This window comes from Carassius auratus, chromosome 10 (genome assembly GCF_003368295.1).
Source record: "Carassius auratus strain Wakin chromosome 10, ASM336829v1, whole genome shotgun sequence".
Lineage (NCBI taxonomy): Eukaryota > Metazoa > Chordata > Actinopteri > Cypriniformes > Cyprinidae > Carassius > Carassius auratus.
The window spans coordinates 10,312,480-10,339,140 of record NC_039252.1 but is presented as its reverse complement, the minus strand read 5'-3'; the positions used below and the strand labels follow the sequence as shown (position 1 = coordinate 10,339,140).

Sequence of the window (26,661 nt, the reverse complement as noted above, 5' to 3'; positions counted from 1 at the left end):
TTGTAAATTCTTCTAGAGACATTTGTTTGTGTGAAAACTGCTTCATAAAATAACAAAGTAATGATTTGAATAAAATCTAAATGTCGTCTGTATTAAAGGAACAGTTCAGGCAAAATAAAATTCTTTAGGCTACTTAATTTCCTCACACCTTTTCTAATACGTTGGCTTAAATGACATTATTTTCTGTGTAGAAAACAAATAGCCTATAGAAATGTTAAATATCAAAAGCTAAATTAGCTGCCTATCCTAAGGAGGCTGTTCAGATGGTGTAGCTATTGCTAACCATAATACTACAGGTTTTGTTTGTTTTATGTGGAATAGAAATTCCACATAAATTACACAGAAAACATGTTGTTGCTTCTGGTATGTGTGGAATGGGGGAAGATGAAGCATCTTTCTGACCCAGAGGACAGATAATGTGGACCATGTGGAACCAGCAGTACCTATAAATATTAGAAATGAAAGCCTGGAGGGCATTTCATTGACACTTAATCTGGAGAAGGGTAAGAACACCACGTACCACTAACCTTCTGTAAGTATAGACTTATGTTTTATAAACCTTTATTGATATAGTTTTTTTAAGACTAAATTGCTTATTATTTTTATTTAAACATTTTCAAGTTTTGAATGCAAATTAAATGAAAGCTTGCTACATTGGACGAGTTTAACACTTTTCTCCATTTTCTTGTAAAGAATATTAGATAGTCATGTCACAGCTGGTGTTTATCTTGGTGTTTCATGCTCTCACATTTCTGCAAATCTCAGTAAGTTTCACTAGATTTTCTACAGTATCTAGACATTACATAGAAAACAGCTTATAGAAAAAGAGCCAAAGACAGCAGAATAATGTTGCCTTTGGTTTATTGAGGCAGAGGAAGACTGCCAAATATCTGAAGTGTTGAAGCTGAAGGAAGAGATTCGTAAGCTAAATAATAAATTGCTGATTGGGGAATGGAAAGTTATGCATCTGCGTAATCACCGACGCTTTAAGCTGATTCCCAACCTTGAACTATCACTGGAACACCAGGAGACCCCTGAAAACAACACTGAACATTCACCCACCCTACCAAGTACTGGAGGCTCATTATTAGTTCATGACAAAGGTAATGCTATTGTTACAAGAAATCTGTGTACGTTGTTAATTTGTAATTAAACCTTTTCATAATTTTATGAGAACTGATTATGAACAAATTTTGAAATGTTTTAATATATATATATATATATATATATATATTAATCCACCTGGGGTCTCGAGTCTATTTAAGTTTTATTAGATTTTATTGTATTTTTTTATTTTTACTGTGTTATTGCTGGGGTTAAACTGACATACAAAAGGGAAAGAAAAGTACATTCTGATAAAACAGACTTAAAACTTCAAAAAGAAAGTTGATCTCATGAATTGAATTGAATATAGATATAATTTTTTTACATTTATGTCTGTTAGATTGTTCTGAGTTATATGACAGACTAAACCAGGGAGCGGATTCTACAGGATTAAACCCAAACTGTCAGCTGAACCATTCCTTGTGTACTGTGAGATGGAAGATGGTGGGGGCTGGACTGTGATTCAGAAACGGATCAATGGGAAAGTTGATTTTGACAGGTAGCCTATGTATACTGTCTTTGTACTAATCAATATTTTCACAGGAAGTTTATATTCTTACATTCAGACCCACATAATGATCAGTATGAACAAATCAGCATTTCTATTCACAGAAAGTGGGAAGATTACAAAAATGGGTTTGGTGATTTTCAGTCAAGCAAAGATGAATTCTGGATTGGGAATGATCATATTCATGCCCTGCTCAATGATGGTAAGATTTGTAAACAAGCTGATTACTGAGATCATTCTGCTCTAAAATCTAAAATCTAAAAGAGGATTTTAAAATCTAAAATCCTCTGTAGGTGAAAATGTGATGAAAATTGAACTGATGGACTGGAAAGGAAAGCGATCCTATGCCTTATATGACAACTTCAGAGTTTCAGATGAAAAAGTATGTGTTTTTTTTGTTCCTACCTTTAACAATTTAATGTCTCCTATTCCATCCAATTCCTTTTGCTCACATTATTCCTCATCTATCCTCAGGATAAGTACAGGCTGCACTACGGGATGTACAGTGGTCAGGCTGGAGATGCCCTATCCGGAGGGGCCAATATGGTGGAGCAATGGTCAGCCTCTCATAACGGCATGCAATTCACTACCAGGGACCAGGATCATGATCGCTACCTGCAGGGAAACTGTGCTGTTGAGAACAGGGGAGGCCTGGTGGTATAACAGGTGATTCTGAGAGCTTTCTGAACTTTATGGGCATAACTTTTTTTATATAGTTAACACAGAATCTTATGTTACCTGGTGCTTGCTTACAGGTGTCATGCTGCCAATCTTAATGGGAGATTTTACAGAGGTGGAGAGTACAAAGCCAAATATGATAATGGTGTGGTCTGGGGCACCTGGAGAGGACTATGGTACTCTCTCAGACGCACAGCCATGAAGGTCCGGCCAAGTTCCTACATGGACAACTTAGGGAGTGGAGTAGGACCCATTGAGTAGCACAATAGCTGAACAGTCTCATCATGCATATTTGTGTATGTAACAGTGTATTAACTATAAGATTTACAAGGTATGTGTCAACAATAAGAACGGATCTTGTAGGAATAAAAGAAAAAATTATCTTGATAAACTGAATGAATACATTGGCTTACATATTACAGTCATGATTTGATATTAAGTAAAATTATATGCTTATTGTTTGAGTAAAAGGGAAAATATAATAATACAACATTGCATGCAATAGCATACAGCATGTATACCATAATAAAGCAGCATCTAGACATACTGAAAGTCTTGATTGAGATTTTGTATCAAACTATTTTTATCTTACATAGTGTATCTTTAACATGGTTGACAGTAAAACAAACATTCATTAAAGAAATGTGCTGTATGTATATTTTCACCTGTTCTCCAAACTCCTGAGAATTGACATGTTCCAGTGTACAAACAAATCCAAATATGTACAAAATATTCTTGTGATATGGATACTGTGTAAAGTCCAGGATAGTGGTTTGCATATGTTCAAAATGGCTTTTCAAATTAATAGTCAAAACTCCATAAATAAAAATAAAATTGTTCATAGATTTCATTTCAAGTCTTGAAAACAATATAATACAAAGAGCTATCAAAATCTTATATGCACGTCCACATGGAGCAAAAATAAGCTCCTACTATTAAAAACAAGTGCTTCATTCTATTAAGACTTTTATTTAGAAGTTTAAGTTTGCCTCAGCATCGTATAGGAACCTTGCATGAAAGCAGGTTTGATCAGGTAAGTTTATGAATAGTCAGAACCTCTACTCCATCATCATCACCCAAGTATCCGGAAATGTCCATCATGTGCTGCTCTGACTCTGTAAGGCTATACGGGGAATTGCTGTAGTCCGCAGAGAGAGGAAGGCTACGACAACGTCCCCTGCGCTGGTCTGAGGTAGAAAATGTGGAACTGCGTTGCCTTTGGCAGGTTGACGAATTAGCCTCTCGTAGCTTCCTGGCTAGTATGTTCCTCTGGATGGGTGAAGGACCTCTTCTGTTCCAGTTCTGTTCAGCTCGGTCCATTGCAGAAGATGGGCTTCGAGCCACGCGATGACGGTCCACCAAGGGCTCCTTTGTTGGTGTCACTGGAACTGAATCTTTCATGTTTGACTGAGATGGGGGAGTGCCAACCCATGGTCTTCTCCTGTGGTCCACTGAGCTATCAGTTATTCTAGGACTGGAACAAGACCAGACCTCAAGTTCAGGAAGTGTATGCTCCCAGGGTCTGCTTCTACAGCTGCCCTCTGGTAGCTGGCGAGGAGTCACCTGGGTCATGCTTCTTTCTCGGTAGGGTCGGGACGGGGGCAGCTGATTCTGGTTGTTCTCATTGAAGCTTGAAGTTCTCCTAAAGTTGGGATTCTTGGAGTATGGCACTCTACTGCGTTCCACCATCTCAACCCAGTCAGCTGTACGCTCAAGACGATGAGAACTAGCACTGAATGAAGACTTCCGGGGACTCAACAAGTCCACCTTTTGTCTGTCTGTTAAAGCATTGTTTTTGGGAGGCCACGTGGGCTCTGGAAAGGGAGACCTTATGCGGAAGTGACTGCTGCTTGATTCTTCTGGGCTGTCAAGTTCTTGGGGCACTGGGGTTAGACCAGAAGGGGTTGAAGCCATTGGTTCTAGCATGGTGTCATCGACTGGACTTTGGGACACATGGTAGATTTGAGTGGCCTCTTTTAAGCCTTTCTTTTTCATCTCCTTGAGCTGCTGTTGAGCCAAGCGGTAGCCAAAAATAGGTGGAACGATTTTTTGTCCAGAAGGAGACATCCTCTCCGGGTCTTGAGAAAGAGGAAGAGGAAGAGACATGCTCTGTTGACGAGCCAAAACACCTCGGTCCAAAGGTCCCTGCTTTGCAGGCAAGGTAAGTCCCTTCTGGAGGGGAGCTGCCTGGAGACTTTCTGAGAAACTGGGTCTCTGCATGCTGTGACCACAGATAGAAGCCTCATCAGAGTTCTTCCGACCGCTGGGAGAGTGCAGAGAGCCACGGTGCATGGAGCTGCACTTTGGGGCACGACAGAGTTTTCTCCACACGGTGATAACGATAGTGGCCAGGATTACAGCCAGGCACAGGGAGATCCCAGCCACTACCACTAGATTCCCAGTTAGGGCTGAGTTCACAGCTGGCGGAGGGGTCAGGGGTGGAGGCGGAAGCTCCTCTACATAAAGAAACAAATAGAATCGAGTTTGTTCTGAAAACAAAAACAAAAGAAAATAGATGAAAACAGTAAAATGCTTACCAGTGCAACCTTCTAGTGAACAGTGTGACTGCTCTCTAACCATGCCAGTGCATTGCATCCCACCACTAGAGGGCAACAGACATTCACGAACACGCTCTCGCACCCCTTCTCCACATGTCACACTACAACCACTCCATGGCTGCCATGGTCCCCACATTCCTTTAGCACAATGATACATATAAGGGAGAAGAAATCCATAAGAAAATTAGTACATTTTGTCTCAAGAAAATTTAAATGATGCTTTGCCATCACAATCCTTGCTAAGATGCCAGGTGTTCTAAGGCATTTCAGAGTGTTCTGGGTAATTGTTAGCTGGTTGCAATGCTATGTTTAATATTTAGGGCTAGAGGTTAGGGCTGGGGTGTCCAGTGCTGCTCCTGGATGGCTGTTTTCCTGCAGAGTTTAGCTCCAACACACTTGCCAAGAAGTTTCTAGATATCCTAAAGACCTTGATTAGCTTGTTCAGGTCAATTTATTTGGCACTGGCGGCAAACTTGACTGGAAAGTGGCCCTTCAGGAGTAGGACTGGACACCCCTGCGTTAAGGGTTCAAATCAATGATTACTAAGTATAAACAACAGCAATAGTGATAAATGCCTTTGTATTCACCACTAGTTAGTGAAATTAGCAAATTAATTAGCAATTAAAAATAATTTGGAATGTTCGCATTTAGGTTGATTTATTCAGGCCTAAATCATAACATTAATAACAAATCAGTGGTGCTTATTCCAGATTAAATTTGTTATTTTTTGAACATGCTCAGCTGATAAAAGCAGACTCACTTGTATGTCTTTGCACAATCACACAGGTGTGGGCTAAACTGGGAGCCTTACTGTAGACGAGTGTGAAATTGAAACAGTACTTATTCCTGCCAGGGTCAAAGATGGAGCAATTAAACTCAGTCTCATTCTCCCCTTGTGTGAGGAAATTAAAGGCCAATTGAGAGGGAGTAGCCATGTCATTACTCTCTTCCTTATAAAGCAGAACTTTTCCGTTTGTAACTGTACATGGAGGAGTGATTCGACGGACAGAAACAGCTCCTTCACAGCCACTTTTGTAAATGTTATCCACAACAAGCTTGTAGGTGAAGATGCTGGACAGGTAAAGAGGACCAGAGGATTTGATGTCTTGCTGGATGTGAGGGGATTTTAGGGAAATCTGGATGAAGCCACGCTCTGTCAGAAGGGATGCACATGGCATCTCCAGATGCTGTGACCTAACTACTTTAATATTGTGTCTTATCTGGTTCTGCACCTTCTCAAAGGTGTTCCTCCCTACCTGGACTTGTTCCAGGTAGCTGACGTCAAGAAAGAGAGTTGAAGCTTTGCTGCTAGAACAAGGATGGAAGTTGTCGTTAGTGTACACTCCAATCGTAAAGTCATTAGAGCTCCGGTTGTTGCTGCCACGATCCACTGCCAGGTGAAAGGTGGGCCAGTGCACATGCAGAATTGGACTCCACCACCAGATGGCACTCCTGTTAGACACACCAAGGATGTGCTTCTGCTCCATTCGGAATCTGAAAGTACCTGCATACAGGAAGCAAGAGCAGTTGAACTCCAGTGACCCATCTGATTGGTTAAGTGGAAGCGACCTGGAGAGTACTGTAACATCCCTGTCGATGTCAATCAATGACACGGTCAGTCTGTGGTCGGTGAAGTTGCTTTCAGTGTTGTAATCCACAAACACACTGGTGTTGCTCAAGGCGATGTGCATTGATGGCCAGAGATGGATACCAGCCATTGCTATACAAAAAAATAAAAATAAAATATAAATTAAAATCACTCAAGAGACCTAAAACTTTGATGCTTAATTTGATGAACAGTTTGGATATTTGCCAACTTATTGTCATGAAGTTGGGTGAGAGGTTTCCTGTAGCTATAGCTTCTGTGTGGTTGTTAGCATGTAGTTATACTGTTACAAGAATGTTCTGTGTGGTTCGTAGATGGTATTTACTGGTCAAACACTAAAGAGCCCATTCTCAAGTTTCTATGGTTGTGGTTCTCCTCTGGCTTTTTAGTTTTTTGCACGTCTTATTCTAAAAGTCTAATTTCTAAAAACATTAGAAGACTGCCAACTACAGGCCTGGAAGAAATTTCACATCATTATTATTCTCTTCTTGTTGGCTTTTCTGCTACATTTATTGACACTGACTGTCTGTTGGACAGAAAATAATATGGACAAAAGGGAGGAACGTGATCTTTAGAATACGCTAGCTCACATATATCGCCAGTATATGTACCACAGCCCATTGTGATGGAGCACATGTGCTAACAACTACAGTAGATCATGACTTCAAATCATGATCATGACTAAATTGGTCATTTTAAATGGGATTTTTTTTTCAGACCTAGATTAGACATTATGGTTTATATCTAATATTACTGTAGATATAAGGTTGTACATTTGGAGCCATACGTTAAACTTAACTATGCAACACTAAAACCACATAAATTCTCAGAATTTTCAAGTTTAAGTTCTAATGCTGCACAGCACTGTTGTCTATTCCCGTAGTATGAGAACTTGAGGAGGCATTGTGATTTACAAATGCTATGTGTGTGGGTCACTTCCTGTAGAAAAAACAAATACGTCCAGGGGAAGAGAGTTCAGGAAAAGTCAGTGACCCTCCCTTCCCCCTCCCTACATTTTCCTCTCCAACTTGATTCACCACGGTGCACTTGAAACCAATTCACTTGCCAATCACTGACCTTCATTTAAACTCTTTTTTGCATGAGAAGCAGAAAAGTTGGATTATATAACTGAACATTTGTGCCGTTGTCATGATTCCTGCGGATGTAATGAGAACTAAATAGTTTGATTACACCTGTTGCACTGCAGGTTTGGAGTTCCTTGCCAAAGTCACCTATGGTTTGCATGTTTGCGGCATTAAGGCATCATTTTCCATACAGCTGCTTTGGCATACAAATATAAAGTTGACCTGACAAATTTCCAGGATAAACTGTCTTAAAATCTAAGGACATCTTCTCACCAAATCCCATCAGGAAGAGCAGGACAAATAGGGTCGCTGTAGGGAAACCCAGTGTCATTCCGACTTCTGCGGCCTCTTATCTTTCTTTGTCCACATCACCCCAATCCACTCTTATTCACTCTGTCCTGACACAGATCAAATTCAATAAGACACAAGATATGAATATGTTCATTCTCCGTACCACACGTTTTGTTTTGATAATCACCTAACTCTTTCACTGGACTATCAATTGGTGGAAAAAAGAATTTGAATATCTTCTAGATAATCTCACATTTTAACACATAGTATAGACTATTCAGTGCATACATATATAGGCTACACTTACACTTAATAAAATAAAGGCTATAAACACAATGGCTTTTCTTCATTTAATGTTTTTTTCTTTATCCAAACTGAGCAAGGCTAAATAAAAATAATAATAAAAAAATAAAATACAACTTTTTATTTTCTTTGAGACAATTATTTGTATATATAATAGCCTTTCTATAAAGAATATATATATATATATATATAGAGAGAGAGAGAGAGAGAGAGAGAGAGAATATAGAGAAAATACCAATATACATTCTATTTTAATATATGTATTCTTTATATTTTATTATGAGTATAGAATTACAAACTACTATATATTATTCTATTATAAAATAAAATCATAAGTTATAATGTTGCTGGGGCACAATACTGATTTGAACACTCACAAATTCCTATTACTTTTGTTTAACTTACTAACGTACTCATATTATCCAGATATCTGTACTCTTGAACGTATACAAAACAAACTTAAAAACCCTTCATGCATGACACTTCTTACAGGTATAAACAAAACCTGTCGATAGGCTATACGTAAAAGCTAAAATTAAAGGTAAATAAAGGTGTAGAGGTAGATGATAAAAGTATTTTACTTACATATGACATTGAGTCGAATGTATACCGTTATGTTCTTGTATCCTGATCGGGCTGAAAGTCATCACGATAGCGTGAGCTTTGTTTTTAAGCGTCAAATGAATGAACGTCACGCTCTGAGGTACGCTCGAGACTGAGCGACAGTGAACGCGCGCTCCCGTGCTTCCTCTACCGGCGGTCTCAAGGGAAATTAAGTTAGGATACGCTCTGGTCTCCACAAAAACAGAAACGAATTGTGAAGAACTGAATATTTTACATTTTTATATGGATACAAGGCTTTCTATAAATACAGCCAATTAGCTACTGTAGTTAATGTAACCAAACATAGATTATCAGAGTTTAGCGGTGAATCATCTGCTTAATATTTAAAAAAAACCTCTCCTCAACAAATCTCCTCACAATGGAGAGGTCTGTCTCAAGAGGAGCTTGGCATTTCAGGCAAATTTTAAATTCATTAATATATTAAACTATATTTAGGAACAGTCTACTCATTGTAAAAGCAGTTGTCATTACTGGCTCACAAGCTTTCATGGAAAGAGCTTAGAAAAACAGATCATAATTCTTCAGTACTAGCAATTAGTGCCATAAAAGACCAACAGTGCTACTGAAGCATCTGATATAATACAGCAGAATGAAACGTGGTAACACACTAGAAATAATCAAGAAAGTTAAATGAACACATTAAATAAAACACAAAGACAGAAAATGTTATTTAAAAATATATTATTTTTACACAACAATCCAAAATAAGTATATTAGACTTTATGCTGCCATGAGGGAAAAAGCAGATTGGTTTCAACAAAAATGTCACTGAATTATTATTTTTATGTTTTGAATTTTCTGGTTATTCTGGCATTTTTGTTTTTAGAATTTTCATGAAATATTTTCCTTGTCTTTTCCCCATGTGTTTACAACACGGTTTGATGCATAATGCACACATATTTCTTTGGACAATCTGACAGCATTGAATATGTCCTGGAGTCACACACAATATCAACGTAACCTATTTCAACAACAGACTGGGTCCTCTGCATCCTCATAATAATTTCTGTCATCTCCTTTTCATTAGAGGCTTTGGAAATCACTAAACAGGTTTAAAAAAAAAAAAAAAACATTCATGAAAGACCCTATTGACAAACACAGTAGAAGTAGGTGCCCACTTGTGTCCAGAGCCAGAGCTAATCAGTTATCAGATCTGAGAGGGATCCGGGACCAGCAGGGTTCGATAACATATCGGCTTCAGGCATCAGAACAGGTTGGGATAAAAACGCAGACTTTCTACCGAATCATCTCGGCACAAGTGACCCATTTTTTCAGCTAGTAACAACCTGAAAAAGAGAGCAACACATCAGCATAGTGTGAAGACACTTGAATTATTGATGAAATAAGGAAAATGATGTCTACTGTACCTTTCTTTAGCAAGGAGAACTGACAGTCCCAACAACTTGGCAAACTCTTCAGCTGTGAGGGAGCCTTTATCAGACACCTGGGAGAAGAAAAAAAGAGAAGGAAACCTCAATTAAACCAGATGGATGCCCTCTAAAACTACCGCTCTGTGTTTGGGGGTATTGCCAAAGCTAAAAATATACAATACTATGTTTTGATTAGATTAATGTGTCACAGTGAGTTTATAAAGGAAATTATTCACAGTAGTAGTAAAAGGAAAAAAGTTGAAATAATTTGTTATTAAAGGGGTGGTTGATTATGATTTCACTTTTTGAACTTTATTTAGTGTGTATTGGAGCAGTACTTTACTGTACTTTATTTTGCTGTTAGAGAATAAACAACGTCTGCAAAGTTACAATGTTCAAAGTTCCTTTTAAAGATATCCCTGTTTAAGGACTACAAAGAATGGCTGGTAGGGACTACAACGAGCTTCTTCCTGGGTTTGTGACATCACTAACCCTGATGTTTACATAAACCCCGTCCCAGGAACACGCAACTACCGTAGTGGTAATGGGCGCGACACATTCCAGACAACGTGCATTAGGCGTTCAAGGAAACACAAACACACTGACCCCGTTAACCAATCAGAGCCCATTGTGTAATTCTAAGGGAGGAGCTTGATAGAACCAGGCCCTCAACAGACCGTTTAGATGACAATGGAAAGAGCAGTGTAGAATAAAGGTAAAATATGTTAAAATAACGTTTTTTTTTTTTAATGATGCCATGAACACATTACACTGCACCTCATAAACACAATCAAGCTTTCGAAAATAGCTGATCAACCACCCCTTAAAAATTTTCTAAATGGCAATCAAGCTAATTTCTTGTCCAAAATACTCACAATATTCATGCACTTAAGCACTTATTTTAAAGAAAATAAATGACATGCTAATTAAATTAATTTGATTTGCACTTTGTGCTGTGACTGCTGTGAAGCTTTTGTTTACATAATAAATGCTTTGGTACTGTGTATATTAATTATGCATATATAAATACACCCACACACCGTATATATTTTGAAAATATTTACATGTATTTACATGAATATATTTGTATTCATATTATTTATATTATATATAAATATATTAAATGTATAAACATAACATATTTTTCTGAAACATATACATGCGTGTATTTATATATACATAATAAATATAACACAGCACACACATATATTAAACACACTTTTATTTTGGATATGATTAATCCTTTGACAGCACTAATATAAATATATATTAAATTCTATAGAATCATCATAATTCCTCCAAATCATACGCAATATATAAAAAACTCATTTCATTTTGCAATGAGATTTTGTCATTTTTGGCATTACAATAACAATTTTGATGAAAAAACGTTTTATTTGAATGGTTCTAAAATTGGCTTTATTCATGCAAAATCTAATTTCTTATTCTTATGTCAGTGTAAAATGTGACCCAGGTGTGATCTTGACTGTTTTCGTGAGATTCACCTACTATGCTGTATATACAGAAAACTTAATGGCTGATTCAAAACGAATAGAGCAATAACTGCCAACTCATGTCAAATGATCTTCAAACATTCTTGCTTGTTTTTTAACATTCCTCTCTTTTACCACATCTGTCTTGGACTCTTCAGGGATGGAAATTTCTGATCTGATACGCCTCTCATTCCAGATCTTTGACTTAAAACACCACCCCCCAATCACATCTGCTAGCTGTGTCTTGTCCAAAAACACTTTGAAGGTGGTTCATTTCATGCCATTTCTAGCAGGATGAAACTGGAAACTTCTCTCACTCTCATAACCACAACCATTTAATAGAAGAGGAAGAAATTGGCTGTATAAGTTCGTGGTTATAAACCTGATCCAATTTCCACTCTACGAACCTGTAATTAAACATGACAGGAAGTTGCCGCATGATGTTTGAATGGATACATAAGTGATTTCACAGATGGGGGAAAATGATGGCATGGCACTCACGTTATCTAGAGCTGAGGCAATCATTTCCTCTTCACTGTGGGACTGGAGCTGAACCACCATCACGCCGCTGTCAAAAACTCGCAACCTGACAGGGAAAGAAAATGATGTTTATGTTGCTGGTTGCTTAAGAACCCAGCTGCTTCGTAATCTAATCGTAGGCAACCTAATTGTGGTTTGTGAATCAAATGGTTGTTTTCTTTTGAAAGGTGGAATATGCAGCCAACAGACAGAGGGCGGACATGGGTCCTGAAAACAGGAAGTCGGCCAGGAAGTGGCTGACCGATCCCACGCTGGCCTGCTCCAGCCTACAAAGACTGGCTTACACAGACAACATCCACATTTGCTCACTTTTACTCACGCAAACACACACACAAATCAAACTGCTCACACCCTTACCGTAGAGGAAGCTTCAGCGATCCAAACATCTTGCAGGCATTGACTAAGTCTTCCGGAGAGAGAAGCTGCGAAGAAATTTGCAAGAAGATCCACCCCAAAAAAAAAAAAAACAACCATAGAACTACATGAATATTTATGCATATATAAAAAAAAAAAAGAACCCTAAATATATTTTTCTTACACTTATTTTAATGTGCGTGTACACATTAAAAAGGTTTTAAATGTCACTATGATTACTTTTTAAGGAATTACTTTGAAATTATACTTTTATTATGGGTCTTTTTTATTTTTTCAGAGAAATGAATGACGGTTTCCACAAAAAACAAAAAGCAAAAAAAAAAACACTGTTTTCTAAATTGATTACAAAAATGTCAGCTTTGCATCACAGGAAAAAATTACATTATTATATGACACTATACATTATAAAAAACGTTTTTCAAATCCTTCATAAATATCATTAGGGTTTTGGGGACAATACCATATGACATTTTAGAGCCTGAAATTTGCTGTCAGTATTCTGATAGATGCAAACCAAACCTATACATCACATGCATTTAAAGTGTGAGCTTTCTCTCTACTCTCCAGATGGCTGTGCCATCATCAGCTTCACTCTTAATGCTGCTGGGAAGGAGATCAGGATCAGATCTGATTAACTCAATGACAAGACAGACCGATGTTTACAGCTTCATCTTACCTCCATACCCCGGGCTCTGTTCACCAAACAGTACACTTCAGTGAGGGCCATCATTCCTCCACGCTCCTGTAGAGAGACCGAATAACAAAGAATAATGATACAAAGATAATATCACCAAGACGGAATGTAAAGTCATCTGGGTATTATTGCAAATTAAACCCCAACAAGGTGATGATTTTCAGATAATGATCAGCTCACTTTACATTATCATAATTAATACACAGCAACTGAAAACAGTTGTTCTGCTTTACATTTATGTGGAAACCGTGATACATTTTGTGAAGGATTCTTTGATGAATAAAATGTTCAAAAGAACAGCATTTACAAGAAATATAAATCTTTTGTAACATTATAAATGTACTGACTACTATTTGCTTTCAATGAAAAATCGTACTGACCCCAAACTTCTGAACAGTGGAGTATATTTGCAGGTGGCCATGCAAAGCTGCTTGATGATTATTCAGCATTAGAAATCTATAATCGCTCACAGTTACCTCCAGTGGGGCCTGCAGCATGTCTCCCAGCTGTTTGGCGAGTTGGATGTGGTATTGTGTGCCTGAGCCGTGCGTCTCTCGGGTCACTGGGTTGGCTATACCCATACTCAGCAAATAAGACTTGAAGCGGATAGTCTGTCAGATGACACACAAAACAAACATGACAAATTTAATTGCAGCTCTACTCTAACCAAACATAAGAAAGAATGAGCAAGCCTGGCTGTTACAGGCTACTATCAATGCTGAGAAATTCCAATTTTAGCATGTGAACAAAACAGATCAAGTCATGTTTTTCCCCGTCTGATTGTGGATTTCTGTAATAACTGGTCATTTTCTGTGCAATAAATATTTGTGTCTATTTGGATGCAATGCTGCATTTAAGAATCATGGTGGATCTCAATCCTGGCTGCTTTTCCGCTCAATTCTAGGTTCTATTTATGTCACTGTCTCATTTCCTTGCCCTCGATGCCCCTGTATAAAGTGTATGTTGCGAGCGACCAGGATTTCTGAGCTCTGTGTGGATTACACTGCCAATGTTTGCCAAGCTTTGGATTTATAGACACTCCACTGAGCCAGAGAACATGACCCAATGGTACATAATCAAATGTGTTGTTTTATCAAAGAGAAAAGGACTGATATCTGACTTTTAGAAGCATATCTGTGCATATGGAGGCCAAATAAAACAAAACATTTAGCTATAACAATAAATCTAACAGCTGTTATCTACATGTAATCTAAGAAAGCCTATTAACTTAAGCAGGATCAAAGCAGAAATAGACTTTGAGGAGGAAACAGCCTTATAAAAAGGCTCTTCTTACAAGTTCATGAGTGTATACAATACTATTTAAAATATTTGGGGCAGTAAAGTTTTTTTTTTTTTAATTAATACTTTTATTCAGCAAGGATGCATTAAGTTATTCAATTCTGTTTAAAAAGAACCCTGAAAAAATGTATCCGTTTCCACAAAATAATTAATCAGTAAACCTGTATAAAAATAATGATAATAAAAGAAATGTTTCTTGAGCAAATCAGCATATTAGAATGCTTTCTAAAGAATCACGTGGCACTAAAGACTGGAGCAATGATGCTGAAAATTCAGCTTTGCTATCACATCACAAAACAAAAAAAACTGAACTAATATTTCACAATATTACTGTTTTGTCACATTAAAGGAATGCTCAACTTAAGACACTTCTTTCAGAAGCATGAACAAATCGTACCACCCCAAACCTTTAAACAGTGAAGTATTTATCCAGAATATGATTAATGATTGGCTAATGTCAAATATCTCAGCCAATCACATGACCAAACCAAGCACACTCAGGGTCTTAAAGCTCACCTCATCTTCTGTAATGTCACCCTGCTTGTCTTTGATTTTGTTGGCAATGGATTTGGAGAGCTCCACCATCTCTTTGGCCTGCAGGGAAAGATAGTGATTCGCTGAATCATGACCGATATGATTGGCCGTGGCTGTATTGTGCAGGATAACAGTCCAACCCAGCGACCTACTGAGTGACTGACCTTTTCCATCAGTTTACTGAGATCCTCAAAGGCCTGAAAGAAAAGTGAGATGGAAGAAATGAAATCCAAAACACCTCTTTATCAAGGGCCGAAATCACCTGTAAATCACTGGGTGTGCCCACACCTAACAGGATATCCCACCACTGTGCACTCTCTTTTTATCTTCCATTATAGCTGTGCCAGGAAGCTAATCAGAGCTATGAGGTCATCTAGCATTAAAAACAAGGTCCCGCTTGCTTTCAACATCAGGGGCCCCTAGAAATGGGGCCGTGGCGCCCACAGCGTGTCTGATTATCTCAGGCTGGTATCCCAGTGCTGTAAGTTAGATATGAATACATGTCAGTCTGTTTCTCGTTCTTACCTCAGAAATGTTTTTATCTGTCTCTTTTCTTTTCTCTTCCAACTTCCGTTCAATACCCACAATCCCCACTGCGCATGTTCTTCCTGCCTACAGAACCACAGAAACCAGGAGAGAGAGAAAAAAAAATGTCTTTGTTAAACACAGACACGCACGAACAATAACTCAAAAAACATGCAAACAAATAACAAAGGAGCAGGAAGGAAAGGGTTTGCCCAGGGGTCACTGCTTCAGGGCCATGGCTTGTTCTTTACAAGACACAAACTAAAAAAATAAAAATAAAAAAAACAGCATAAAAATTTTGCAAGATATCGATAATATATAATAAAAACACATATCACAGGTAAAACAACATTTTGTAAATACTTGAACAGCTCAATATTGCAAATGACAAATGGCAAATAACATTATAACAGTGCCACCTTGTGGATGTAATAGGGACTGCATCTTTATTCACAAAGACTGATTTTATTCTGAAGCATCATCAGATCCCTAGAGTAGATAACTGACTAGCTGTCACCAGTATGAATATTTATTTTAAATAATTAATGCTATTTTTCAATTAAGAACAGCTGACACAGATGCAACTTAGTTATTTATATATATGCTAAGAAAATATCAATTTATTAATCTCAAATTAATCAAATAAATTAAATAAATCATGCCATTAATTGAAAACAATAATCAACTGCAAATGCTTGCATTATTCAGCTATTCACAAAATATTAATAATAATAAAAAATGTGCCAACTTAAAGCTGAAATAAAATTAAATATAAATATTAAAATTTGTTGAAAAAATAACATTAGAAATGTTGCTTTGACAACTAACTGAAATGAACTGATGTTAAAATATAATTCTGACTTATTTCAGTGAAATTATTTTAGTAAAATTACTAAAAGTAAAACTGACCTAATAAAGCTGATTTAAATAAAAAACATAAAGCTAATTTAAAATTAGAAATATTAAAATGAAACAAATGTAAATAATAAAAGTACATAACACAACAAACTAAAATTAAAATGAAATTTTTAAGTATAATAATAAAACATACATTATTAATAACTAAAATATACTAATACATATACATATAAATACTAAAATAACACTGGATATTTATAATAACTGTTCAGTGCATAACTATATACAAAACAATAACATTTGCTATTATAAAAAAAACAACAACAATGATATAACAAAACAAAACCCAGTTGTTAATGTTTCCTTCAAAGTTTCAGTTTAAGCGAACCTTAGGTCCTGTGGGGATGGGCTGTGAGACAGGTGTATTCTCCCATCGTTTCTGAGTCATCTCTTCAGTTAGACGTCTGTAAAACTACACACCAAACACAGCACTAGTTACCTTATTTACACCTTTCTAACACTTCTGCTTCGTTCCTCTCTAAACGTCATGACTGCTTATAGTACTTGCTTCAAACTGCATTAAGCCAGATTTAGTGGAGAGTAATAAGCTCTATGTACGTGGCAGCAGAATTAATCTATGCATCATCAATCATCATCATCTCAGTTGAAATATTTGTGACATCACTCCTTAAGTTACTGACCTCAATCTGCACATGTTCGTTGAAGGACAGCTCTATATAAGAGTACTTGCTGTGCTGGTAGGGGCCTGGCTCCTTATTTTCCAGGGCTTGATGCAGGTGAATGACAATCTTGGCACTGCAGGGTTGGAAAGGTAACGGTTTATTTTTAAAATATAGATTAATAAATGGGGAGTATTTCCAAATATTATTATGGCATGCTACCCATGCATTAGATACTCGCTTATGTTTAAGTGCATTCACCTTTTTCCGATGCCAGCTGTTTGCTCCTCAAAGAATATGATCTGTGACAAGCGATTTCAGCCATTGTTCTTTAATTAAAGCAAAAGGACATTTAAGAGTGGGGGAAAGAAGTTAAACATAAGTTAAGATATTGGACATAACTTCATGTAAAAGCAGCAAAAGATACTGAAGATGACATATATGGAGCATTATTATATAGACTATCTATTCAAGCAATACATAAATCATTATTAGATTTTATATTATTCCATTTCTAATTCTACAAATTCTTTCCAACAGCATTTATAAACAACATGTAAACGACATAATCTAAAATGTACATATGTTTAGCTGTAATGTTTACATCAGTGTACGGTAGGATTTTCCACGCGGTTGTCATTTCAGAAATTTCTGTTGAATCCACACTAAATATCTACGAATAAATACACTGTCTTCCCCATCGTAAACTCTCACTCCTCTTTGCTGAATTACCACCGTTTCATTCATCTCAAGAAGCCCATTTGTCCAAACAAACCTGTCAATTTTTAACAAAATAATAAAGCAAAAGTAAATAACGGAGCTACTGCTGTTTACTTTCGCCTAGGTGTCTGGTGAATTCGCCTGTTTGAAAAAATACGACAATCTATTCAGAACTTCACTCTTCCCGCGTTGCTTTTAATGTGTGTTATAGAAAGTAATAAAATTGAACTTAAAAGTATCAATTTTATTTAAATTCCCCCCATTTATGATAATTCGAAACCTACTTAATTGGTTTGTTATCTTTAAAAATAATTGTCAGTATTTATGATAAATCGAAAAACTTAATATAAGTTAGTGTTTGAATAATAAATTATAATTAGTTTAGAAAAATGCCTCTACTTTCAAAGATTTAATGTCAACTCCTCTCGAGGCGTATTTAGAAACAGACTCTTCCATGTCGGGGTCCTGACAAAGGAAGTGGCAGACGAACTGCAGCCGTTAGCATCACTGCTAAACCCCAACAAACAGCGACGGCATATCAAAATAAACAAAACTATCGGGTGAACTATGGTCTTCAGTCACTTTAGCGAAATTTGTAATTGTGCAAACACGATAAAAGACATGCATGTATGTAAAGAATGGTGCATTTGAGGAGTGTGTGGATTTAGCACCGGACTATTGTTCCTCATATCATGATGCCAGCCGGATCTTAAAGAGACCGCCAGCCTTCTGTTGCACCTGCTGAAATCATTCAGTCTTCACTAAAAGAACAGATCATATGCACAAATTTGATGAATTCTAACACTGGTGCTGTGAATAAGTATAACAAAACTACTGCATGAAGTGTCCCATCATCAGGTGAATGAAGGCTCGTCATTGATAATCAATACAGTGAGTGACCAGAACATCGACGGAGAAGATGGACAAGAAATCTTTTGATATAGTATTGGACGAAATTAGAAAGGTATCTTTTATATTTTCAGATTTATACGTGTCTGTTCTGGAATTAAAGAGGCACTTCTTATCAGTTTGGTTGATTATGGTTATTAAATAAGTCACATAGGATCATATTAATAATGTAATTTTTGTTTGTTCTGAAGTGTGTTTTGACAGATCAGCGAATCAAAGCTATAGAGCAGGTTCATGGGTATTTCTCCAGTGAACAGGTTTGCTGATACTAATAGTAGAGAACTGTATAATTCTGCATTTATCTTCCATCTACTTACCTGTCAAATGTCCTTCCTCAGGTGATTGACATTTTGAAATACTTCTCATGGGCGGAGCCACAAGTAAAGGCAGTCAAAGCCTTGCAGCATGTAAGAATTCAGTTTCTAATTGATTTTGTTTATCTACAGTCTTGTTAGTTGAGCTAAATGACTTGATTTAACTGCATGTTCCTCCAGAAAATGGTTGCAATTCCAACAACGAAGGCTGCAAACATCCTTAATTGTTTCACATTCTCAAAGGACAGAATTATTGTACTAGAACTCATAGCTCTGTAAGTTACGCTCTACAGACATTATGCACATCTGCAAATATCCAAACAAATTAAATATAATGCAACAAAGCAATGTGTAATGTTTACTTTACAGAAATATTTCTGATGCCCAAAATTACCGTCCTGTGGAGGATGCATTCCGTACTCACCTTGCTGAGAGGAAGCGTGCAAGAAGAATCCTAGAGCAGGTAAAACTTCCTTGTTCATGTAAATTTACAAACTGTACATCATGGCCAAGTTTAGACTATATTGAATGAATGAGGATTTACAGTAAATGCAGTAAATGTCTGTAATTTGTTTAGGTTTGTAAGGTGGGATGTAAAGCTCCAGTGGCGATGATTTCATCCTGTGGGATGATCCCAGGCAACCCTTACCCCAAAGGCAAACCCAGCCAGGTCACTGGAACATTCCCTGTAAGTTCCCTCACTTAATAAATTTATTAAATACGTTGTAAATGCATTGGTTTCATTTAGTTCTTTATAAAACGAATTGTGGCTTTTATTGGAACTTTTAAGGGATTACCTGCCAAAAAGGATGGAGACGATGCAACTCTGGATGGAAAGGGCATTGCTGCACGCATCCTTGGACCAAGCAAACCGGTATGTTTTAATGGACCGGTGCTACTGGCCAAACAAATTTGTTATTTGAATGTTTCTGATAGTTCATTTTTGGCTAAGAATCCCATCATGTGATTTTGAATAGTGAACAAATTTCTTATTATATCCATTTCTCTCTTTTTCTGCAAGTCACCATCAACATACAATCCACACAGACCTGTCCCATACCCTATCCCGCCATGTAGGCCACATGCAACCATCGCTCCAAGTAAGACCCTTTTCCTTCAGATTAGAGTAAAATTATGAAAAATAAATTGTATGGGTAATAACCTTATTAATGTACAAGAAACAGTAGACCATGCATATGCCAGCAATGTGTATGTGTGCATTATGAAAGTTAATTTGGGGGACTGGATGCAAAATGTTCTTACCCTCTTCTCCGGATGCTGCCCAGGTGCGTACAACAACGCAGGTCTGGTGTCAGTGGGTGGGGTCATCACCGCCAGTGTGCCACCCCCACCCTACCGAGCCACTCCCAATTTGGCAGGTACAACGTGCAGTTGCTAATGCTGTGTGCTGCCTTTAACAGCTGTGACTGCAATGCTGTCTTTAGACGCTACCTCTCCACAGCATGCTCTAAATCTGCCTGCAGCACCTACAGCATGCAACTTGATCATGCTTAAAACTCTTGCTGGGGTTTCTTTACTGATCTAATATGTTCATTTCCATATGCCACAACTGATTATATTATTTCAGAGTCTATGTGTGAATGTAATGTTCTAGAAAAAGTTGTTACTTTAAGGCACTTGCAATAGAACTTAACTACACTGTTCACTTTTAAAGCTTGCTTCTTAAATCTTTTTGATGAAACTGATGTTTTAGGCTGATGCGTAAAATTTACATTAGAATTTCTCTTATTGTGAAAGGTTCTTATGTATCTTGGAACAAATGTTTAAAAGTCTCATATTAACACAAATAATATTTAAGCCTTTTTGGCATTACTTTAAATAGTTTAAATCTATTGTGTCTCATTCCATCCAAGATGCTTGCTTTTTTTTTTTTTTTTTTTTTTACAAACATAGGGGACAAGTTAATTTTCTATGAACCCAGACAATTCTATAATATAGGTTTGAAACAATTTTGCCTAATACATTTTTTCACAAGGGGGCGCTATGTCATATATCGTCGGTCCATGTTTAGAGTGTGAATGCTTGCTCTGCTGCATTGTGCATCTTGAGGTGCAGCTAGAGGATTGGGAGATTCCCTGAATTCTCTCTTGCTTTCTTTCTAATGTGCCTTTAAAATCCAACACTAATCAACTTAAATGCATGTGGTACCTTTGTTTTTCACAATTCATAGGGCTTTCTTCTTTTTAATATTTCATTGTGCTTAATGTTTCATATTTTTAGGTTACAGCAGACCTGTCAGTCAACAAAATCCAACCACCAACATCTCTGGCACACCTGCTATCTCTCCTCATAACTCCACCGCATCTACTCCTGTCACCTCCCAGCCTCAGCCTACCACACCAATCACTCCGGTTTTTCCTGGCATGGTCCCATCCCAAAACCATGGAACCCCCTCCCCTACTCCTGCACCCTCACCCTCAGTCATCAAAGGGCCTCCTCTCCCAGCTGGTTCTCCCCAAGTTGCCTCAAACTCCAGTGGCCACACCACACCAGTTCCTTCTCCGTTCCCTGGCATGACCCCTTCTGGTCGAAACACCCCTTCCGTCATAAGAACTCATACACCATCTGGAACACCCTGTGGAACACCCGGGCCAAGTACAAGCATCCCTCCTTCTCCATTCCACGGTGCACCCCGCTCAGAAACACCTTCCGGTGGACTCACATCTTCTCCCAGGGCATCTGGTGACCCCTTGACTCCTCATGGAGCTATGGGATTACACTCAATGAAGGGTTACCCACCTTCCTCAGATTACCAGTCAGCACTTTCACTCCCTGGCACTCCCTCTACCCAGTCACATTCGGTTATCCGTAGTTACACACCCTCAGGGATGTCCTCTCTCACTCCTGGACGCTCTACTCCCAACATGCAAGGTGTTGGTGGATTACCAGTGCCGCCTGCGGCTCCAAGTCCTAAGCCCTCTCCTGGACTGACCTCTCAGGCAGCCATGAGTAGCCCTGCTGGAGCTTTGTTTAATGAGCAACATGCCAGCTCCATGGCCCGGCACGGCGGAGGTAGTGGAAGCAACAGTCCTGTTCCTTCTGCTTTCAAAGGTCCCTCCAGGTCGGGCACCCCTTCTCTTAGCTCTCTAGTAATGCCTAGCTCTGCTGTTCTTGCCCGACCCATGGGCATAGCCCATGGTACTGCCTCGCCACAATCTTCTTTACCCAGCACTGCTGGTGTAGCCGGACTCCACAGTCTTTCCTCAGCTCTGGGCTCTCAATCTCGAAGCAGCCCTGCTCCTCATTTTCCAGCAATGTCTCATTTCCCTGGATCCCAGTCCTCCATTTCCACCCCATCCACTCCTACTCCTCCAGTCTCATCTGTATATTCTCCAGTCTCATCTGTATATTCTGGCATGGCTCACTCTAGCGCTCCCACACCCACCCCCTTTGGCCTGGGATTGACCACAGCTCCCTCCATGTTCCCGGGTCTTCCTCCTGGCCAAAACCCTGCTTTCCCAGGTTTTGGAGGCTCAGGGCCCAGTGCAGCAGGTAGTCCAGTGCTGTCCTCTTTAATGGGACTTCCAGGAGCCTCTTCCTCAGTAGCCACCGTTGCACCTCTCCAGGCAGCAGCAGTCGCAGCAGCTGCTGCAGCAGGTGTCCCCACCTCTTCTCCCGTGCTTCCTGGATTCGCCTCTGCATTCAGCTCTAACTTCAACCCCGCCCTTGTTGGCCAGGCTGGGTAATTTTTTTCCATTTAATTATGTTGGATGATTTCATGAAGTATTAACAATTAGAGAAGTTTGATTATATTATTCTAGGGTTGATTTAGGGCAGGGGTAGCAAACCTTGCTCCTGGAGGACTACATTCCTCCAGACTCCAGTTTCAAGCCACTTGCTCCAACACACCTGCCTGTTATTTTCAAGAAATCATGAACACAGTTTATTAGGATTTGATTCAGGTGTTTTTAAAAAGAGGTTGGTGCTAAACTCTGCAGTATGGTAGCCCTTCAGGAACAGAGTAAGCTAAGCTACCCCTGATTTAGAATTATTTGAAAAAAGCAGAAAGTGCTTAACCAGGGGTACCTTATCCTTTTCCTGGAGATCTACTAACCTGTATAGTTCAATTAATCTGTCTGTAATTATGAAGTGCTCATGAAGATATTAATGAGATGATTCAGTTGTGTTGGAGCAGGGTTAGAGTTGAACTTTGATGGAAGGTAGATCACAAGGATTGGGACTGAGCACTGCTGTGCTAAACTAATGTGTATCTGAATTGTCTATAGTATGGAAATAAGTTCCAAAACCTAGTGGGCTGTCTACTTATCCAGCATTATAGGTGCACAACACAAGGGCTTCTCTAAAATATAGGAAGCATAATTATGCTTGATTATTTTTTAGGTTGATTATGTTTGTATTTCATTTTAAAATTGAAAAAAGTATAAGTAACTACAGTTTAGTCAAATCTCTAATGGATTGTTTTATCCACTGTTTGTGTTCATTTTATGTTTATTTAATTACTGTACTGAAAACAATGGTAATTGGAAAACCAATTGGAATCAAACCAGTATAGAGTAACTTTTGTAGTTTTTTTTTTTCTTCTTAGGATTCTGCCCTAGAAGGGCTATGTAGATAGTAGTCAGCAAGGGAGGTCACTCTGTTTTTGAACTGGTTATGTCAAACATTTTCCAGTTGAAATGCTCTGCAAAGTCTAAAGTCTATCTTTTCTATTCTTCATTTTATCAGAGTAATAACCACAAAAAAAAAAAGAAGAATGGTCATATGGCTGATTAACTTGAAGTTTAGATACCAAGTCTGTCTGCAACATATAACATGAATTATTGCTGTCAAGAAGCATTATTATAGTGAGCACATATTTGCGATAGCTTTTCGGATAGCATGCTTGCTTTGAATTTAGTACTGCAGATTATTGTGAAATTAAGTAAACAATTGCATCTATTTGTGTTAGTAAAATAATCATTAGAACTGCATTATTAATAAGCCTATGCAATGTTGCTTAATGTGTTACTCAGGCTAAGTGGTAGTCTCCAGGCCCCTGGAGGTACAGCTTTCCCAGGGTTGCTGTCTTTCTCCCCAGGGATGCCCAGCTTCTCCACGACAGCATCTCCTGTTGCCCTTTCTGGTCTTCACAACTCCAGCATGCAATCTGCTCTTTTGCAGGTAGGGCCATGCAATTAATTGAAATTCAATTTCGATTTCTGCCTCCAACAATTATGAAAATGTAATAATCGGCATAAAACATTCATTATGCCCCATTCCAACCCCTTTCCAGCAGTGTGCTTGCCCTCCTCCATAAAATCCCATTTTCATGTGTAAATAAGTAAAGCCATGTAATGTGACAAAATGGAACAGGCTTCAGTTATTAAAGTTGATTAGATTTATTAATGTTTTTAAAAGCACAAAAGAGAACATGCTCTGTTCCTCAGGAGTCTTGTGCTCAGAGGTTCTAAGGTCATCTTTTAGCTGAACATAAGCTCACAAATGGTCAAATACAAATATAAATGTGTCGCTTAGTGATTATTCATGTAAACTCTCATTGGTTATGTAATAAATGAAAGTTAACAGATTAGAATGAAAATACTTCTTTAACAGTAAATTGGATCGTGCGGCTCTTAAAGTGACAGTGGGCTATATTCCTGCTGCTGACTGTGGGCTTAAGAGCTGTGGTTCTTTGATTGATTATTAGGGCCACTGGATGTTATTATTATGTCTGCTATTATGATTACGAGCAAGATTTTTTTTTAGAAGAATTTGCTACTCTATGCAAATGTTTGTTTTGTGTGTGTGATTGCAGGCTCACTCTGCATCAGCGCTCGACAGTTACCCTCCCCAGCCGAATGGATTCGCGAACTATCCTGCAGCCACTGGCTCAGGTTTCCCTCTGCAGCCAGGCCTACATCCACAACTGGGCTGGCAGTAACTCATTATGAGTTACAGAGGACAGGCATATAGAAAACCGTGTGTGCAGTGTGCATAAACAGTGACGAACATTGTGGACTGTCATGATCCGCTTGGAAAAGATGTGTAATAATGCAATTATGGGTAAATGAAAAACGCGGCAGCTCTACTCTCCAATAATTTCCTGTCGAAGACACTCTACGTCTCAAATAAAGACAAGCTTGTGGTTTAGATCTCTGCATTAGTAGAACAGAATTTTTATTGACTTTTGAGGGCTGGGCTGGACTGTTTGTTATATGTATTTGAATGAAATTAATAATATTCTTTAGTATAATTTTTTTGGTTTGTAGTAGGGTTTAACTCCGTTTAAGCATCATAATTTTAAAAATGAATACTAAAATGAATTTTAAATATACACCAGTAGAGCAAATGTGTGGGTGTCTAAATTTTACTAAACTGTTTTTCCCTGCATCATGAAAGTAGTTAACTGACCTTTTCTTAAAATCTGTCAAATACTGTACATGTAAATACCCTTTGAGAATGGGTAAATTAGGTGTGTGTTCTTTGTACTGTAGATGTTCTGTTTTTCCCCACATTATTTTCCTAAGTTACCTTGCAAATATTAAAGGAGATGCTTTGCAGCTGCAAAGTGACTTTAGTGTTACAAATTTTACAGTTGTGCAATTTTGCTGATATTAAGGTCAGAACCATGAAATTTGCATGTATTGATCTCAGTGTCTCATGTGTAGATCTCAGTGTCTACGATAATCAAGTTTGTGTTCATTATATATTATAAAATATAATAAAGAATATGGTAGGTTTTAGTCTAGTATGTTCTAACAGCATCATGAAATAAAAGTTCTTTTCTTAGATTCTCTTGCGGTTTGTTTTTATTCAGAATTTTCTGGTTCGCGGTGAATGTCACTTCACCTTTCCCCTGTTCAGGACTTTCCAGAAGGACCACAAAACCCACAGCAGCTTTCTAAAATGAGATGCAATGCAGGCAGTCACTACAAAAAAAAAAAAAAAAAGTTCTAAATATTTTACTACCAGTATTCCATTGATGCCAGATTATGGGAATTAGCAAATTGGTTTTTAGATGGCTGTTGTTGTTTTTTATGTTTGATTATTTTTAAACAGAAAAGAATAAACTTGTGTTGTATTAGTGATTTACCCTTTTTGATTCGGAGAGAAAACCTGGCAAAATCCATATTGAAGTCTTTGCTGGTTAACTTTTTCAGAAAACTATGAAAATAACAGATGATCTTTTTATGTTGATTTACCCTGCCCTTAACCTTTGGTCACACTGAATGAATGTAATAACCACTTTAATCTTTTTCACATCTTCACATCATAGTTTCCACTTGACCCTTCATTCACTTACTTGGCGTTATGCAATACTAGAGTTCCTTCATATCAATGAAATTCCACACTAGGTAATACATAATGTTTAATAACAATTCACAAGAGTTAACATGAACTAACAATAAAAACTACCCGTAAATCATTTACTAATCTAAGTTAATAATAATTACAACATTTACTAATAAATTATTGAAATTATTCAATTTCAAAATATTCTATTAATGGACCTCAACAAACAAATTAACAATGAACGGTTGTATTTTTATTCATGTTAACAAAGATGAATAAATACTGCAACAAATATACTCCTCATTGTTAAAGTTAGTTTTGCATTAACATTAACTAATA

General features: G+C 37.8%; 4 protein-coding genes across 7 annotated transcripts; 2 read left to right on the top strand and 2 right to left on the bottom strand.

The window, feature by feature from the left end:
- Window positions 1-11: 11 nt before the first annotated feature.
- On the top strand, window positions 12-2,837 carry LOC113109799 (fibrinogen-like protein 1). Its single transcript, XM_074559933.1, is given in 10 exon segments — window positions 12-532; window positions 694-764; window positions 869-1,103; window positions 1,445-1,465; window positions 1,468-1,603; window positions 1,717-1,814; window positions 1,906-1,994; window positions 2,087-2,263; window positions 2,265-2,278; window positions 2,368-2,837. Coding segments are annotated over 9 exon segments (1,011 nt in total). The 5' UTR covers window positions 12-532; window positions 694-707; the 3' UTR covers window positions 2,552-2,837.
- A 24-nt stretch (window positions 2,838-2,861) lies between these two features.
- On the bottom strand, window positions 2,862-8,864 carry thsd1 (thrombospondin, type I, domain containing 1). Of its 3 annotated transcripts, none has more exons than XM_026273560.1 (5): window positions 8,719-8,864; window positions 7,813-7,937; window positions 5,609-6,568; window positions 4,828-4,986; window positions 2,862-4,746 (listed from the first exon to the last, which is right to left on the bottom strand). In XM_026273560.1, exons 2-5 carry the CDS (start codon window positions 7,868-7,870, stop codon window positions 3,320-3,322), a joined length of 2,604 nt encoding a protein of 867 aa, XP_026129345.1. In that variant the 5' UTR covers window positions 7,871-7,937; window positions 8,719-8,864; the 3' UTR covers window positions 2,862-3,319. The 3 variants fall into 3 exon arrangements, with proteins under 3 accessions (XP_026129345.1, XP_026129346.1, XP_026129347.1); XM_026273561.1 differs by having other exon boundaries at window positions 7,813-7,932; XM_026273562.1 differs by lacking the exon at window positions 7,813-7,937.
- A 557-nt stretch (window positions 8,865-9,421) lies between these two features.
- On the bottom strand, window positions 9,422-18,301 carry LOC113109472 (vacuolar protein-sorting-associated protein 36-like). Its single transcript, XM_026273033.1, has 14 exons — window positions 18,245-18,301; window positions 17,764-17,965; window positions 17,387-17,438; window positions 17,147-17,261; window positions 16,834-16,917; window positions 15,588-15,674; window positions 15,227-15,259; window positions 15,045-15,122; window positions 13,706-13,840; window positions 13,212-13,277; window positions 12,518-12,582; window positions 12,122-12,206; window positions 10,125-10,201; window positions 9,422-10,043 (listed from the first exon to the last, which is right to left on the bottom strand). Exons 1-14 carry the CDS (start codon window positions 18,299-18,301, stop codon window positions 9,962-9,964), a joined length of 1,218 nt encoding a protein of 405 aa, XP_026128818.1. The 3' UTR covers window positions 9,422-9,961.
- On the top strand, window positions 18,297-25,820 carry LOC113109797 (proline and serine-rich protein 1-like). 2 transcript variants are annotated; one of them, XM_026273563.1, is made up of 12 exons: window positions 18,297-18,809; window positions 18,946-19,011; window positions 19,093-19,161; window positions 19,249-19,343; window positions 19,438-19,531; window positions 19,646-19,756; window positions 19,859-19,942; window positions 20,090-20,168; window positions 20,355-20,447; window positions 21,310-22,771; window positions 24,063-24,210; window positions 24,845-25,820. In XM_026273563.1, the coding sequence occupies exons 1-12, from the start codon at window positions 18,765-18,767 to the stop codon at window positions 24,968-24,970; spliced, it is 2,472 nt and encodes an 823-aa protein (XP_026129348.1). In that variant the 5' UTR covers window positions 18,297-18,764; the 3' UTR covers window positions 24,971-25,820. The 2 variants fall into 2 exon arrangements, with proteins under 2 accessions (XP_026129348.1, XP_026129349.1); XM_026273564.1 differs by lacking the exon at window positions 20,355-20,447.
- Window positions 25,821-26,661: the final 841 nt, after the last annotated feature.

What these genes read in the sequence shown, in the direction of transcription:
- LOC113109797 (XM_026273563.1), top strand. Translation starts at nt 18,765, where the DNA reads ATGGACAAGAAATCTTTTGATATAGTATTGGACGAAATTAGAAAG. An exon ending in TATTGGACGAAATTAGAAAG is followed by an intron (nt 18,810 to 18,945) that starts GTATCTTTTATA and finishes TTTGTTCTGAAG; the next exon opens with TGTGTTTTGACAGATCAGCG. An exon ending in GCCCTTGTTGGCCAGGCTGG is followed by an intron (nt 22,772 to 24,062) that starts GTAATTTTTTTC and finishes TGTGTTACTCAG; the next exon opens with GCTAAGTGGTAGTCTCCAGG.
- LOC113109472 (XM_026273033.1), bottom strand. Translation starts at nt 18,301, where the DNA reads ATGGAAGAGTCTGTTTCTAAATACGCCTCGAGAGGAGTTGACATTAAA. An exon ending in CAGATAAAAACATTTCTGAG is followed by an intron (nt 15,260 to 15,587) that starts GTAAGAACGAGA and finishes CTTTTCTTTCAG; the next exon opens with GCCTTTGAGGATCTCAGTAA. An exon ending in TTGCCTCAGCTCTAGATAAC is followed by an intron (nt 10,202 to 12,121) that starts GTGAGTGCCATG and finishes TTCTTCTCCCAG; the next exon opens with GTGTCTGATAAAGGCTCCCT.
- thsd1 (XM_026273560.1), bottom strand. Translation starts at nt 7,870, where the DNA reads ATGACACTGGGTTTCCCTACAGCGACCCTATTTGTCCTGCTCTTCCTG. An exon ending in GCTCTTCCTGATGGGATTTG is followed by an intron (nt 6,569 to 7,812) that starts GTGAGAAGATGT and finishes TTTTTTGTATAG; the next exon opens with CAATGGCTGGTATCCATCTC. An exon ending in GATTGTGCAAAGACATACAA is followed by an intron (nt 4,987 to 5,608) that starts GTGAGTCTGCTT and finishes ATTGTGCTAAAG; the next exon opens with GAATGTGGGGACCATGGCAG.